Source organism: Tursiops truncatus, chromosome 11 (genome assembly GCF_011762595.2).
Source record: "Tursiops truncatus isolate mTurTru1 chromosome 11, mTurTru1.mat.Y, whole genome shotgun sequence".
NCBI classification, from domain to species: Eukaryota; Metazoa; Chordata; class Mammalia; order Artiodactyla; family Delphinidae; genus Tursiops; species Tursiops truncatus.
This window is the reverse complement of record NC_047044.1, coordinates 102,016-116,781: the sequence shown is the minus strand read 5'-3', so window position 1 is coordinate 116,781 and position 14,766 is coordinate 102,016. Positions and strand designations below refer to the sequence as shown.

General features: G+C 56.0%; 1 protein-coding gene across 7 annotated transcripts in view; it reads left to right on the top strand.

Moving 5' to 3' along the window:
• Positions 1-14,766, top strand: part of SHANK3 (SH3 and multiple ankyrin repeat domains 3) — a 54,776-nt gene that overhangs the window by 4,240 nt on the left and 35,770 nt on the right. For 6 of the 7 annotated variants that reach the window (XM_073787981.1, XM_033865709.2, XM_073787980.1 and 3 more), the window contains 9 exons: positions 1,317-1,425; positions 1,501-1,652; positions 1,746-1,913; positions 2,015-2,131; positions 2,515-2,592; positions 3,542-3,608; positions 9,455-9,728; positions 12,661-12,863; positions 13,984-14,097. In XM_073787981.1, coding sequence (XP_073644082.1) covers positions 1,317-1,425; positions 1,501-1,652; positions 1,746-1,913; positions 2,015-2,131; positions 2,515-2,592; positions 3,542-3,608; positions 9,455-9,728; positions 12,661-12,863; positions 13,984-14,097 — 1,282 coding nt within the window. Of the gene's footprint in view, positions 1-115; positions 218-1,316; positions 1,426-1,500; positions 1,653-1,745; positions 1,914-2,014; positions 2,132-2,514; positions 2,593-3,541; positions 3,609-9,454; positions 9,729-12,660; positions 12,864-13,983; positions 14,098-14,766 lie in introns of those variants that run through there. The other variant, XM_033865711.2, reaches the window with a different exon arrangement.

Genomic DNA, 14,766 nt, shown 5'->3' with positions numbered 1-14,766 from the left:
GGGCAGGGTGGGTGCCGCGGCCCTTCCCACAGTCAGAGTCCCTGAGCTCCCACCCCAGGCTCCCCTGGGCCAATGGACATTTGCTTGCTGGACACTTCATTGACAGTCTCTGGAGCCTAAGAGAGGGATCTGAACATTCACCCCTGTGGCCCAGTGACCGCGCTGTGATCCTGGAGCCTCCGTGCCAGACTTCTCTGCTACCCCGGGGCATGTGGTGGTCAGTAGCCATGACTCTGTGGCTGGGCAGAGACTCCCTCACTGGCCCCGGTGTGACCTATCACCCTGGGTTCCTCCTGTAGTTGCTCCTCCTCCAAAACTGTCCCCAGTGACCCACAGGACACCAGTGACTCCTGACCTTCAGTGAGTCCCACTCGTTTTTAGGATGCGTTTCGATTCCTTACCACAGTCCCGTGTTTCTGCCTGCCTGGGCTCCAGCTGGCCCCCACCATCACACTGCCCCCCTCCCTCCCTGCCGGCTACAGCTGAGGTCTTTCCTGTCAGCCGTGAGCATCATTCCTCCTTTCTCACTGCCTGACCCCCCTGGAGGATGCTCCTCCCATGGGGCTGGCCCTGCGGCACCCTGTCTTATCTCTGATGCGCTTCGTTTCTAGAGGGCCCGGGGCCTCTGGCCAGGGCACCTTGCCTTGTGCACGTGGCACTGTAGCACCAGCAGGAGCTCAGTGAGGCTTTGCTGGGTAAATTAGCGCACGACGCACGTCGGGGTATGAATGAAAGGCGGTCAAGGTCACGTGGCAGGAGGGGGCACCTGGTGATGGGGGAGGGCCCCGGAGTTGGCAGTCTGCCATGGGGTGAGCTTGTGAAGAAAATGGGCTGGATAAGGAACAGGCTACCTTGAGAGTGATGGGGATGTGGGCTGCCCTGGGCTGGCTCCTGCCCACGCGGCCTCGGGCTCTTCCAGGCTGGACAGGTTGGGGCACCAGGAGCCAGGGAGAGAAGCCAGGGCAGGGGCTGAGGTTGGGGTAGGGAACTCACTCAGGGGGCGTGAGCGAGGGCAGCCTGGCCTTGTCGAGGGGCTGGCTGGGCTCAGGCTGACAGCTGTGTTGGGCTTGGGATTCAGGGAAGGACTTGGAGCAGGGCGTGGGTCCAGCTGAGCTGGGATCGGGGCCACAGCGGGAGTGCAGGGCTTAGGGTGACACGAGAGGCGTGACAAGGTCACGATGTAGGCTGATAGGTCAGACTGAGGGTGGGGTGGGGTGGTGCCCCACAGGTAATCTGAGGCTCCCTGGTGGAAGGTGGGTGATGGTCAGATGATGGTGGCCGTGGTGTGGGCTGATCAGGATGGCTGGGTATTCCAGGCGAACCTGAAGAAGTTTATGGAATATGTCCAGCTGCACAACACGGAAAAGGTGGCACGCCTGCTGGACAAGGGGCTGGACCCCAATTTCCACGATCCTGACTCAGGAGGTGAGAAGCAGAGCAGGAAGGGGCATGGCCTTGGAATGGCCAGGACTATGACCTTCATCTATCCCTTGAACCCAGAGTGTCCTCTGAGCCTTGCGGCCCAGCTAGACGACGCCACAGACCTGCTGAAGGTGCTGAGGAACGGCGGTGCTCACCTGGACTTCCGCACCCGCGACGGGCTCACCGCTGTGCACTGTGCCACGCGCCAGCGGAATGCGGCGGCCTTGACGGTCAGTGCGGGCACAGCCCTGGCCTGGAGGGGCGTGCGGCCCAGTAGCGGGAGGAGGCTGGCCTGGCATGAATACTGAGGTTCTCGCTCTCAGACCCTGCTGGACCTGGGCGCTTCCCCCGACTACAAGGACAGCCGCGGCCTGACGCCCTTGTACCACAGCGCCCTGGGTGGGGGAGACGCCCTCTGCTGTGAGCTGCTTCTGCACGACCACGCTCGGCTGGGGACCGCCGACGAGAATGGCTGGCAGGAGGTCCACCAGGTGGGCGGGGAGCACGACGGCGGGGGTGTCCCCGGCTCTGTCTCTGGGGTTTGGGGCTTGGGCTCTGTCCAGGGGCCCAGCAGCACCTCTTTCCTCCCCAGGCCTGCCGCTTCGGGCACGTGCAGCACCTGGAGCACCTGCTGTTCTACGGAGCCAACATGGGGGCTCAGAACGCCTCGGGGAACACAGCCCTGCACATCTGTGCCCTCTACAACCAGGTGTGCCTGCGCCTGTGCACACGTGTGTGTACACACAGGTGATGCTGTGCAGTGACTACCTGTGTGTGCACGTCTGACCCTGTGTGTCGCGCCACAAGTGCGTGTTCTGCGTTCTGCAGTGAGCTGTGGCCTTGTAGACCTACGTGTGTATATCATTTCCCTGCACACACGTGTCGTGTGTGTGTGTTCTGTACAACCAGGTGTGAATTGTGTGCGCCTGGGCCCTCTGGGCCAGGTGGGACCTGCACGTGTGCACCTGACCTGCTTGTCCCTGTGCTACACATGTGTGCGCTGAACGTGTAGGCGTGGGTGCGTGTGCCCTGCACTCCGGCGTGCGCCTGTGCTGTCGCCCAGTTGCAACCCCTACTCCGACCCTCCCACAGGAGAGCTGTGCCCGCGTCCTGCTTTTCCGTGGAGCCAATAAGGATGTCCGCAATTATAACAGCCAGACAGCCTTCCAGGTACGCCAGTGTCTACAGGAGCATGAGGCTGCCCCAGGGCGTGTTTGTCTGTTTGTATGTGGCTTGGTCTCTCTAGACCTTGCTTTTTTCCCCTGTAGAGTAATAAGGGAGCTCTGACTCCAGGATCGCCCCAGGGTGGGACGGAGGAAGGGGGTGAGCCAGTGCAGTGCCCAGCTCGTGGTGGGGGTGTTCGTTGAGGGTGGTTCCCTTGGTCCCCCTTCCAGGAAGAGGAGAAGAGGGCTAGAGGGCCCTGGGGCCAAGGGAGAACCGTTGTGGGCCTGATCTACCAGAGACAGGTGGGGTGCAGAGGCCGAACCAGGGGCGAGAGGGGTGGTCCCAGATCCCGGCGGAACTCACGTCATGTTTCTGGGCCTTTTCTCTGGCCAGGTTTGGTTCTTAGCACCAGGATGACCCGACGGATGGGTCTCTGTGTGGCCTGGAGTTTGTGGGGGGAGTCGGGGACCACGTCATGGGGACTTTGGGCACGGAGGGACCTGGGACCCCACTCTCAGTGGGAGCGAGGGCCTCCATAGGAGACGTGGGAAGAGCAGGTGTGGCCACTGATTGTCTAGTCAAGGGGGCAGAGGCAGCAGTGGAGGGCTTTCTGGATGACGAGATGCAGGGGTGGGGGCACGGAGCAGAGAGGGTGACAGGAGTGAGGTAGTGGTGGGCCATGGCTGAGACAGAAAAGATGGTGTGTGGAGGGGCCCTGAAGAGAACAGGCAGGGTGGCCAGCACGTCCCAGCTTTAGCTCCGAGAGCCTCATGTCCCAGGAGACCCCTCGGTCCCATGCAGACTGGGGTGGTGAGTTTAGGCAGGGGACAGCGTCCGAACCTGGGGCCCCCAGCTGAGGAAGACCCCACACGGGGGTCCGAGAAGGCGCCGCCGGGGCCCAGGGGAGGCGCGTTTGGGGCTGCTGAGCCTCCCTCCTGCCCCTCCCCTCCCGCAGGTGGCCATCATAGCAGGGAACTTTGAGCTTGCGGAGGTCATCAAGACTCACAAAGATTCGGATGTTGGTGAGTTCTGCCCACCCAGGTCCCTGCTGAATGTGCATTTGTGGGGGTCGTCGGGGCCCAGCAGTGCAAGGGTCAGTGGGGGTGTTGCAAGGAAGCCCCCATACCCTGAGCCTTTTCCTCCAGTTCTTCCAGTACAACTGGGAGTGGTCCATTAGTGGCCCCTGCAGGTATGGGGAATGTGCTGAGGGAAGGGCCTGTGTAGGGTGGACAAAGGGTCAGGGTCAAGGTCATGGTTAGGTGAGGGCTGTGGATTGGGGTTAGAGTCAGGTCAGGGTCAAGGGTATGGTAATAATGGATAGGGCTGTGGGTTGGCGCCAGTGCTGGGTTGAGAGATCAACTTAGGTTGCAAGCAGGGTTGAAGTTAGGGTCAAGATTTGTCTTCCTGTTAGGTCGTGTGAAGGGCCAGCAGGGGACACGTGGCAGTGGACCCTCAGTGTTTCACTTCATCCTGGCACATAAAGCAGTTCAAGTGGCCCGTAGCAAGCCTCGACACATGTATGCACGCGCAAAGAAGTCAAAACCCAGTGGCGGGGATGCCCGTGGGAGAGGGTGGCAGCGGTCTCGGGGCGAGGGGCTCTGAGCCTTCGGCAGCCAGTGCTTCAGGGGGAGCCCCGCACGTGCCCCAGAAGGAGAACCAGGGGGTGCCCTGTAGTCTGAACCTCAGGGCAGGAGGGCTCACATCGGGCCTGGGTCAGGGGGCACCCACTCCCCTGTCAGCCCTCCAAATCCTGCCGCCCCTCCCTGTGTGGGGTGGCTGGGGGGTGGGCCTCTCTTCCTGGAAAGTATATTTTCTGGCCAGGGGCTGCCCCTTCCAGCCCCCTAGCCATAGAGGGACTTCCTGCTCAGCTCCCTCTGGCCTTGGTGGACAAGGCTTTTCTGCCCACGGCTCTCTTTGGAACACAGACTCCCAGGCTCCCCTTTCTGCTGGGACTGCGATATCCCCATTTTTTTTTTTTTTTTTTTTGCGGTACGCGGGCCTCTCACTGTTGTGGCCTCTCCGGTTGCGGAGCACAGGCTCTGGATGCGCAGGCTCAGTGGCCATGGCTCACGGGCCCAGCCGCTCCGCGGCCTGTGGGATCTTCCCGGACTGGGGCACGAACCCATGTCCCCTGCATCGCAGGCGGACTCTCAACCACTGCGCCACCAGGGAAGCCTGATATCCCCATTTTTATCAAATTTAAAGTGACAGTGGACAGCAGAGGGCTAGAGCTGGTCTCAGGTTTTGAGTCCTTGTTGGTTCTAATGTGAGGTTATGGTCAGGCAGGGGTTAAGACGAAGGCCAAGTTCATGTTAAGAAGTCTTCCGATATAGAGTCTTCCCAGAACAGTCCTCCCCACAGTGAGGCTTGGTTAGGAGCCCCTCGTTCCCCAAGCAGGGTCAGCGGACTGTGACAGCGGGTAGGCTGCAGAATCAGTAGGCGTGTGTCGAGCACGTAACTGAGCTGATGAAGTGGTGTAGGCTTGGGGCCCAGGTTCTGCTTGGGAGAGAACTGTGATGAAGTTTGAGGTTTGAATTAGGGGTGAGAGACAGAGCAAGGGCTCCAGTTAGGGTCTGGTTGGGGCTGCTGCGTGTTTGGAGGTGTTTGTTAGCCTGGGAGAAGCCTGGTTTGTGGATGTGGGTTCCCTCTTCTGCTTGTGATGTCACCTTGGGAAAGCTGCTTGGGACCTCTGCGCCTCAGTTCCTTTCAGTAAAATATGGTTATTTGCAACCCCTTCCCCCTCTGACCTCATGTGGGATTCGATTCCGTGGGTCTGGACTCTGGCAGGTGGCCTTGAGGGTGGGGGCCAGGCCACGGTCCGGGCTGAGAGTCAGGCAGGCCTCAGCTGCCCCTCTTCTTTGAACAGACATGCCAGGGCTCCTGGGGTCACCATTACCTTTCTGTCTGCCTGATCCAGAGTGAGCTCACCCGGCTGGGGTTAGGCATTTGTCGCTGAGCTGAGAGGTGCATATCAGTTAGTCCCATTGTGGGCATCAGCTCTGCCGGCCATGTGCCCTTACCTGCTCAGGTGTCACACATACACTCAGAAGACGCAGCCAGGTGTCCATGAGTGCTTACGATAAACCCTGTTACTTTAATTCACTGTGTTAACAACCCCCCAATGAGTGACTGTTGTTAGTCCATTCTTACAGAGGAGGAAACTGAGGCACAGAAGGGTTAACGGCAAAGCCTGTCTTTAGTCCTGAGCAATCCAGGGATCCATCCTTGTGACCCCGCTCCCTCTGCGCACACTCCCTCCATGAGTCAGTTGTCACGTCCCACCCCAGCTTGGGGACCCGGGTGGGACCTGCGCACAGAGGAGGAGCGGCAGGGAGGCTTTGCCCAGTCATCCTTCCTTTTCCTCAGGCACGAAGCCCACCTGGAGGGATCTGGTAGGCTGAGGCCTGTCACCCTTCCCGGGACAGGTCACCTGGAAGCCTCTTGGCAGCCTCACCTTCCCCCTCTAGACTGACCAGCTGGAAGCAGGGATCCTACCTGGGAGCAGCCACCTCTGCTTCCTCACCTGTTGCCTTGGGCTACCTCTGGGTCCACAGGCTCTCCCACCCTCTCTTGTGTGTACACTTTCAAGTACACTTCTCTCTGACTTGCTCTCCCAGAGTGCTTTTGAAGAGTGCCCTAGGGAGGTGCTTCTCACTTAGCAATGTACATTTGAGTCACCCAGGGATCTAGTTAAATGTAGATTCTGACTCAGAGGGTCTGGGTGGAGCCTGAGATTCTGCATTTCTAAAAGCTGGAGGTGAGGCCCAAGGCCCACACTTTGCATAACAGGAGTCTAGAATAGGGCTTGGCAAACAATGCCCCCAGGCCAAATCCAGCCCACCGTCAAAATCAGATTCATGTAACATAAAATTAACTATTTTAAATGGAATAATTCAGTGGTATTTAGTACATTCACAACCAACTGTATTGAATTCCAAAACATTTTCATCCTCCCAAATGGAAACAACATATATATTAAGCAACTATTCCACATTCCCCTCTCCCTCAACCCCTGTCAACTATTAACATACTTTCTGTCTGTAGAGATTTACCTATTCTGGATATTTCATTTAAGTGGAATGACCCTTAGTATTTGGCTTCCTTGTTTTCAAGCTTTATCCATATTGTAGGATGTATCACTACTTCATTCCTTTTTATGGCTGAATAATATTCCATTGTTTGTATATGTGACATTTTGTTTATCCATTCATCCTTTGATGGACACTTGGGCTGTTTCCACCCTTTGGCTGTTGTGAATATTGCTGCTACGAAGATGTGTGAAATGTATTTGCTTGAAAACCTGTTTTCAATTATTTTGGGTGTACACTTAGGAGTGGAATTGCTGGGTCATATGATAATTCTATATTTAATTTTTCGAGGAACTACCAAATTGTTTTTCACCATTTTACATTCCCCCAGCAATGCATGAGGGTTCCAAATTCTTCAAATCCTCACCACCACTTGTTATTACCTTTAAAAGAATATTTTTTGTTAAAAAAATTTTTTTATTATAGCCATTCTAGTCTAAGTGAAGTGGTATCTCATTGTGGTTTTGATTTGCATTTCCCTAATGGTTGTTGATGCATCTTTTCATGTGCTTGTTGGCTGTTTGTACATCTTTTTTGGAGAAATGTCAGGAGAAATGTTGCTCATTTTTATTTATTTTTAAAAATATTTATTTATTTATTTCGGCTTTGCCGGGTCTTAGTTGCAGCACGCGGGATCTTTTAGGTGCGGCATGAGGGCTTCTTAGTTGCGGCATGCATGTGGGACCTAGTTTCCCTACCGGGGATAGAACCTGGGCCCCCTGCATTGGGAGCACAGAGTCTTACCCACTGAACCACCAGGGAAGTCCCTTTGCTCATTTAAAAATTGCTCATAGAATAAGTTAGGAAGTGTTCCTACCTCTTCCATTTTTTGGGAAGAATTTGAGAAGGATTTTGCTAATTCTTCTTTAAATGTTTGGTGGAATTCATTAGCGATGCCATTTCATGCTGGATTTTTCTTTGTTGGGAGATTTGTGATTACTGATCCAATCTCCTTGCTTTTTATGGGTCTGTTTAGATTTTCTATTTCTTCTTGAGTCAGTTTTGGTAATTTATGTTTTTCTAGAATTTGTCCATCTAGTTTATCTACTTTGTTGACATACAATTATTCATTGTATTCTCTTATATTTCTTTTTACTTGTATAAGGTTGGCAGTAATACCCCAATTTTCATTTCTGATTTCAGTTATTTGTGTCCCCCTTCTCTTTTTTTTCTTAGTCAGTCTAGCTAAAGTTTTGTCAATTTTGTTGATATTTTCAAAGAAACAACTTTTGGTGTCATTGATTCTGTCTGTATTTCTATTCTCTATTTTGTTTATCTCAAGTAAGTTTTATTATTTCCTTCCTCTGCTAGCTTTGGGTTTGGTTTGCTTCTCTTTTTCTAGTTCCTTAAATAGGTTATTGATTTGAGACCTTTATCCCTTTTTAATGTAGGTGCTTACAGCTATAAATTTACCTTTTAGTACTGCTTTTACTGCATCCTGTAAGTTTTGGTATGTTGTATTTTTGTTTTTCTTTTCTCAAAGTGTTTTCAATTTTCCTTATGATTTCTGTTTTGACACATTGTTTAAGAGTGTTGTTTAATTTTTCACATATTTGGGAATTTTCCAGGTTTTTTTTCCTATTCTTAGTTTCTAGCTTCATTCCATTGTCATTGCAGAAGATACTTTGTATGATTTCAGTCTTTTTAAATTTATTGACACTTTTTTGGTGACCTCATTAATGATCTATCTCGGAGAATGTTCCATGTGCACTTGAGAATAATGTGTATTCTGCTCTTGTTCTGTGGAGTGTCCCATATATATATATATATATGTATATATATATATATATATATATTTGTTAGGTCTAATTGGTTCAAGTCTTCTATGTCCTTATTGATCTTGTCTTTAGATGTTCTATTCATTATTGAAGGTGGGGTGTTAAAGTCTTAAATATTATTGTAGAACTGTCTATTTCTCCAAAGATATCAGTGTTTGTTTCATATATTTTGATGCTTTGTTGTATATGTATTAATAATTGTTAATCTATTTGATGAATTGACACTTTTATCAATATATAATGTCCTCTGTCTCTTGTAACACTTTTTATCTTTTAAGTCTATTTTGTCCGATATTAATGTAGCTACTTAGCTCTCTTTTGGTTACTATTTACATGAAATTATCTTCCATTATCCTTTTATTTGAAGCCTACTTGTGTCTCTGGATCTAAAGTGATTCTTTTGTAAATAGTACATAGTTGGATCATGTTTTTAAACTCATCATCTGCTATTTAAATAAAGTTTTATTAGAACTCAGCCACACCCATCTGCTTATACATCATTTGAGGCTGTTTTCATGCCGCAGAGGCCGTGCTGAGTCCTTACAACAGAGACTGTATGGCTTGCAAAGCCTGAAATGGTCACTATCTGATTCATTACAGATGTTTGCCAACCCCCGGTCTAGAACATCTTTTACAGTTTCTCTGGTTATGGTCAGCTGCAAACAGTTCTATACAGTGGTAGTCTGGTGAGATTTGTCACATGTGGCCGGTTTTGTCTCTCTGGAAGCCTGTGAAAAAGGCAGTTCCAAGACCTCATTTGGCTGAGAGGAAGGGCAGGCTTTTACCCCTGAAGGTAGAGGTAGAGGCAGTTTGGTATGTGTCCCTCCTGGCATCATAGTTTCAGTCATGGGGTGACCAGCTGTCCTGGTTTGCCGGGACTGAGGCAGTTCCTGGGACATAGGATTCTACTTTTAAAATCTGGAAATACCAGGCAAACCAGGACAAGTTGGTCACCCTTTCTGGCTGCCCAGAGTCTCACCTGTCCCCCCTACCCCCTCCCAGTACCATTCAGGGAAACCCCCAGCTATGCGAAGCGGCGGCGGCTGGCTGGCCCTAGCGGCCTTGCCTCTCCTCGGCCCCTGCAGCGCTCGGCCAGCGACATCAACCTGAAGGGTGAGGTGCAGCCAGCAGCTTCTCCTGGACCTTCACTGCGAAGCCTCCCCCACCAGCTGCTGCTCCAGCGGCTGCAGGAGGAGAAAGACCGGGACCGGGATGGTGACCAGCAGAGTGACGGCAGTGGCCCCGCAGCAGGCAGGGGCAGCCAGAGTAAGATCAGGTATGTGGGGGCCGGGACCTGAGCCTGGAGGAGCCAGCATTAGCGGGGCAGGGAGGGGCCTGTTTGTGCCTGGCACCTCTGCAGTGATGAGCTGAGGCTTTGGGCCGGCGGGGGGGTCTCTTTGGATGGGAAAGGGAAGAAGGTGAGGTCCTGTGGCCTGGGGCAGGCGCCCCCGTGCTGATCTCTGGCTGGAGCTGGACTTGTCCCGAAGGCAGTGGGCAGCTGAGGGAGAATGTTGTGGGGAGAGGGTCTGGTCAGACCTGTGGTTTAGAAAGGTTCCTGCAGTGCCAGGGAGGAGGGTGAGGGCTGGGATGAGGCAGGGCTGGGTGACGTGTGGCAAGAGGTCAGGGACTGGAGCTTCCTTTCCATGAGGGCTCAAAATCTATGGGTGGACCCTAGCCCCGTTCCCAAGGGGGGAGCCTTCATCCCAACGCTCCGTCTTGGTGTTTCCCCAGCCGCTCTGGCCCTGTATGACCACAGGACCCCATGGCTCTTCTCTTTATCCCTCACCATGAGTGCTGGGACCCTGAGAACCAAGGACGTCTGAAGGACTTGGCACTCCTAGAACTTAGAGCAAAAAGCCTGGGCGGGAGCCTCACCAGACTCTGTGGGCTGGAGCCCCACTGAGCTGAGCAGTGGGGAGTGGAAGGTAGAAACTGGCTCTGCAGACAGATGGATGGGCTCCAGTGCAGTCCTTGCATCTGCCTCCCGTGTGGCCTTGTGCGGATTAGCCAACCACTCTGTGCCTGCCTTTCTCATCAGTAAGGTAGGCTAATCCTACCCAAAGATTTCCTTTGGGAAGCCTTCTGGAGCCTGGGCAGTGAGGGCTCCCTACTGGGACCCCCGTGGCCCACAGCAGTGGCCTGCTGCTGCTGATTAAGGCCTCTCTCCTCCCTGCACCTTGAGGGCAGGAGCTGTCTTTCTCATTTCCCACAGTTGCTCCAGAGCCAGTCACATAGAAGGTGCTCGGCTGACATGTTGACTGAAAGAGTTACATAAATAGCACTTTGTTTTCACAATGACAGCTGGGCTCAGCAGCGTAGTGTTGACCGTGTATGAGGCTGTGCTGTATTTTACAGATGAGGGTCCTAACTCTCAGGTGGGGTAAATGACTTGCCCAAAGTCACAGAGCTGGGAAGCAGCTTAACTTGTCCCCCGGTAGACCTGATTCCCAACCTTCCTAAGCCTGAGCGTTCGGCAGAGGGGTGCAGCAGGAGCTTATAAAAGCCATTTCTTCCTCTGCTGTCGTCCCTGCTCATGTAGCCTCGACCTGTGATGTCCCTACCCAGACTGCAAGGCTACCTGTCCTGCCCCAAATCACCTCAGTTCTCCCCCAAAACTTTTGCATGGCCCAGTGGCTAAAAGAACAAACTTTGGGGTGTTTCAGTTTTGCAGATGGGCTGCTCCTGAGCTGGAGCTGTGTGGAAGCCCTGCTTTCATGCAGTTTTCGTATATTCGGTCATTCTTTCAGCAAACACAAGCTAAGACCTGCTCTGTGGGGAGAACAGAATTATTGTAGCTTTCTTTCCAGCAAACATTTAGTAGGTGCCTAGAGTGCCAGATGTGGTGGGGGGCTAAGGACGAAGCAGCAGCTGGGGGGGAGCGATCCAGGTAATTTTTATTGGAGGTAAGGGAGTCCCCCAGTGAGCGGCCAGGAGGGCGCTGAGGAAGTTTGGTGCACCCTGGAGGGAGAGGGCCTCAGGGGGAGAGATCACGTTTGGTGGAAGGAGAGAAGGTAGACGGCTGAGTTTGAGCTGCTGTTGTGGGGTGGTGGGTAGAGGTGGCCGAGGTGGCAGTTTCCCCCTGGCTCCCCCTGTTGGCAAAGCCTGCCATGAAATGTAGTCGCAGAGTCCCCACCACCATCACAGAGCCGGACAGAGAAAGGTGCATTCGGAGCTGAGAGACAGTAACTTAACAGTTGGCCGGAGGAGGGGCATTAGGATAGCTGAGGTGTTGGGGACAGCCTTATGAGCGGCCGCGGGAGGGAAAAGAAGGCACCCAGCCTTGTTGCTGAAGTGTAGCTAATTCTCGTCCCAGAGAGCCTGGCTATCGGCGGAGAACGTGGACCTGGTCGGCCTAGGTGCCAGGGAGCCAGTGCAGGCCGTTGAGCAGGGCAGAGGCGTAGGGCCGAGGCCTCAGGCTCGGTGCCCAGATCGGGGGAGTGGTCCGGGCAAGGCGGTCAGCCTGGAGAGGGCATGAACATCCGAGGCAGATGTCCAGGAGAAGACCCAGGTCGGGAGGGGGATTCTGGCGCCCAGCACACGCAGCGGTCAGGGTGTGAGGAGGCCAAGGCCCGAGCTGGAGGGTGCGGGCGCGGACCCGCTGGGGGAGCCCCTCCTGGCGGCGAGGCGGACCTTCACGGAGGCGCTTCCCTCCTGTCCGAAGCCTCCAGTCCCTCCCCAGCTCCCACCCAGCCGGTCCCGCCTCCCCCGTCCCCGCGCTCCTCCGTCGGACTGACCCCTCCCCCACCTTCCCCTCTGGGCACCGTAGTCCCCCTCGGCCCCTCGGCCTCTCCCGCGTCGGGGCCGCGGCGACCGGGCCGCAGGGGGGAGAGGAAGGAGCCCGGCCCGCCGCCCGCAGAGGGAGGAGCCGGGCCGCGGAGGAGGCGGGGCGCGCGGAGCGGCCGTGGCATGGAGCGAGCCCGGCGCGCCCGGGAGCGCAGCCCCGCGGCCCCGGAGCCCTGAGCGGGCGCGGCTCGTGCGCTGGCGGGAGCGGGCCGGGCGCGGCGGCGCGGCCCATGGAGCGGCCCCGGGCCGGGCCCCCGGCGGGCGGGCGGGCGGCCGCGGCGGGCGGCGGGCGGCGGGCGCTGCGGCGGCGGCTGCGGTGAGGCCGGCGGCGGGGCCGGGCCGCGCGCCATGGAGGCCCCGGGCGCCGGCTTCGCGTGCCCGCTGCCCCCCGGCATCGCGTCCGTCACCTACGTGTTCGTCTACAGCCCGAGCGGTCCCGGCGGCCCCGGCGGCCCCGGTCCCGTGCCCGGCCCTGGCCCGGCGCCCCCCGCGGCCCCCGCGCCGCCGCCCAGGGGCCCGAAGCGGAAACTTTACAGCGCTGTCCCCGGCCGCAAGTTCATCGCCGTGAAGGCGCACAGCCCGCAGGGCGAGGGCGAGATCCCGCTGCACCGCGGCGAGGCCGTGAAGGGTGAGGGGGCGCGGGGGGCGCGGTCGCGGGGGGGCGCGGCGCGGGGCCTCCTGGGGTTCGCGGGCGCCACTCTGGGGTGCCCGGCCCGGCTTCCCGGCGACCGTGGAGGGGCTGATGCCATTTTGGGTGTCTGTTATTAGGGGTGTCCCTGGGAACTCTGAGTCGCCGTGGTCATTATGGGTTGCATCTGCCACTGGGGATTCCTTGTGTCGCTGTGAAGGGCTCTGTCAGGGAGGGGTGTCTGTCTTTATGGGGTTCCTGTCGTGGGTCCCTCTCCATCCTCTGTCATTTTGGGTTTTCCGTGTCACAACAGAAGCTCCTCTCGTCATGGGGGTGTTTCTGTGTCATGCTCGGGGCTGGTGGTGGTGGGGTTCTCTGTGTTCGTAGGACCTTATCCTATTACAGAGCTTCCTTGAATTATGGGGTTCCTGTGTCACTTCTGGGACTTCTTTCATTGGAAACGCTTGCGATATGTGGGAACCCTCTGCCATTCTGGGGGTGTCTGTGACAGTTTGGGTGTCTGTGATGAGGGGGTCCTGTGCCATGACAAGCCCCTTGCATTACGAGGGTCTCTGTCATCACTGGGGTCCCCACCTCATGAGCGCTCTCTGCCCGTGGAGCCTAAGAAAGACACAGTTGCGAGGGTCAGCTCTCCATGGCCCATCATGTGGCCTAATCCCCTGGCCGCAGCACAATGACCCTGAGCTCTTGGCCGTGACCCCTGGGGTGGGCGACAGAGCAAGGTTGGTTGGGGGTTGGTTGAAGAGGTGGGAGGAGAGGGGTCAGCTGGGAGGGCAGGAGTAGGATTGTGGCCCCTGCCTCTGCCTCCTGTCCCCCCCTCGAGTGTGTCCATCTGTGCGTCTCTCTGTCCCCCACATGCCCATCCTGTGCTGTGCCCATCTGTTCTTTTCTGTCTTCTGTGTGGATCCCAAAATTTTCCCAGGGGAAAAGACAGGAGGATGAAGGAAGGGACGGGAAGGGAAGGAGAGACGTGAAGGGTGGGTGGGCAGAGCCTGAGCCCGAGGAGGTGGAGGTGGGGCTGGTGGTGCTGGTGGGAGAGGTGTGGCCCTCCGGCCGCCCTCCTCCGCCCTGACAGCCCGTCTGGCTTCTGTCCCTCCAGTGCTCAGCATTGGGGAGGGCGGTTTTTGGGAGGGGACCGTGAAAGGCCGCACAGGCTGGTTCCCGGCTGACTGCGTGGAGGAGGTGCAGATGAGACAGTATGACACGCGGCACGGTGAGTGACCCCTACGTCCCCTGGGTGGCCCCTGAGGGTGCCGCCCCTTCCAGCTTCCCGTTGGTCTTGCTTGGAGGCAGATCCTCATTGTATACACAGAGAAAAGACTAGAACAAACTCAAACACACGTTCGAAGTAGGTGCAAACTCGTGTACATGACAGACACGGCACGCGTTCACCCCATACTTACTTACCAACACACACGTGTGCATCTGGATCCTGGACAGCTGTGGAGACACGTGTGACGTGCGCGCCCATGGGACGCACACGTATGAACGTGCACCAGTCTGTGATCCCACATGTGGCTCTCAGTGACCACAACCCTTCCCAGACACGGTTCTCACAGAAATGCTGGGTGCTTGGAGTGTGTGATTGCCGTGTGGCTGGCAGACAAGTAAAGAGGTCAGTATGAGAAAAGAGGCATCTTTCCAAAGTGGACAGATTGTCCAAGTGGGCAGTGCCGGGAGGCCTGGGCCAGCCAAAAGGAAATGAGGCCAGTTGGGCCCAGAGGGGCTGTCATGGGTGCCCTGGGGCCAGGAGGGTCTGAGGGCAGCAGGTGGGGGATGGCTGCATCCTTAGCCTGCAGGAAGGACGTGAGGGCAAAGGCCGTGGCTCCTGGGGCTGGTGAGCAGCCTCGGTCCAACCCTGCTCACCACCTGAACCTCCAGG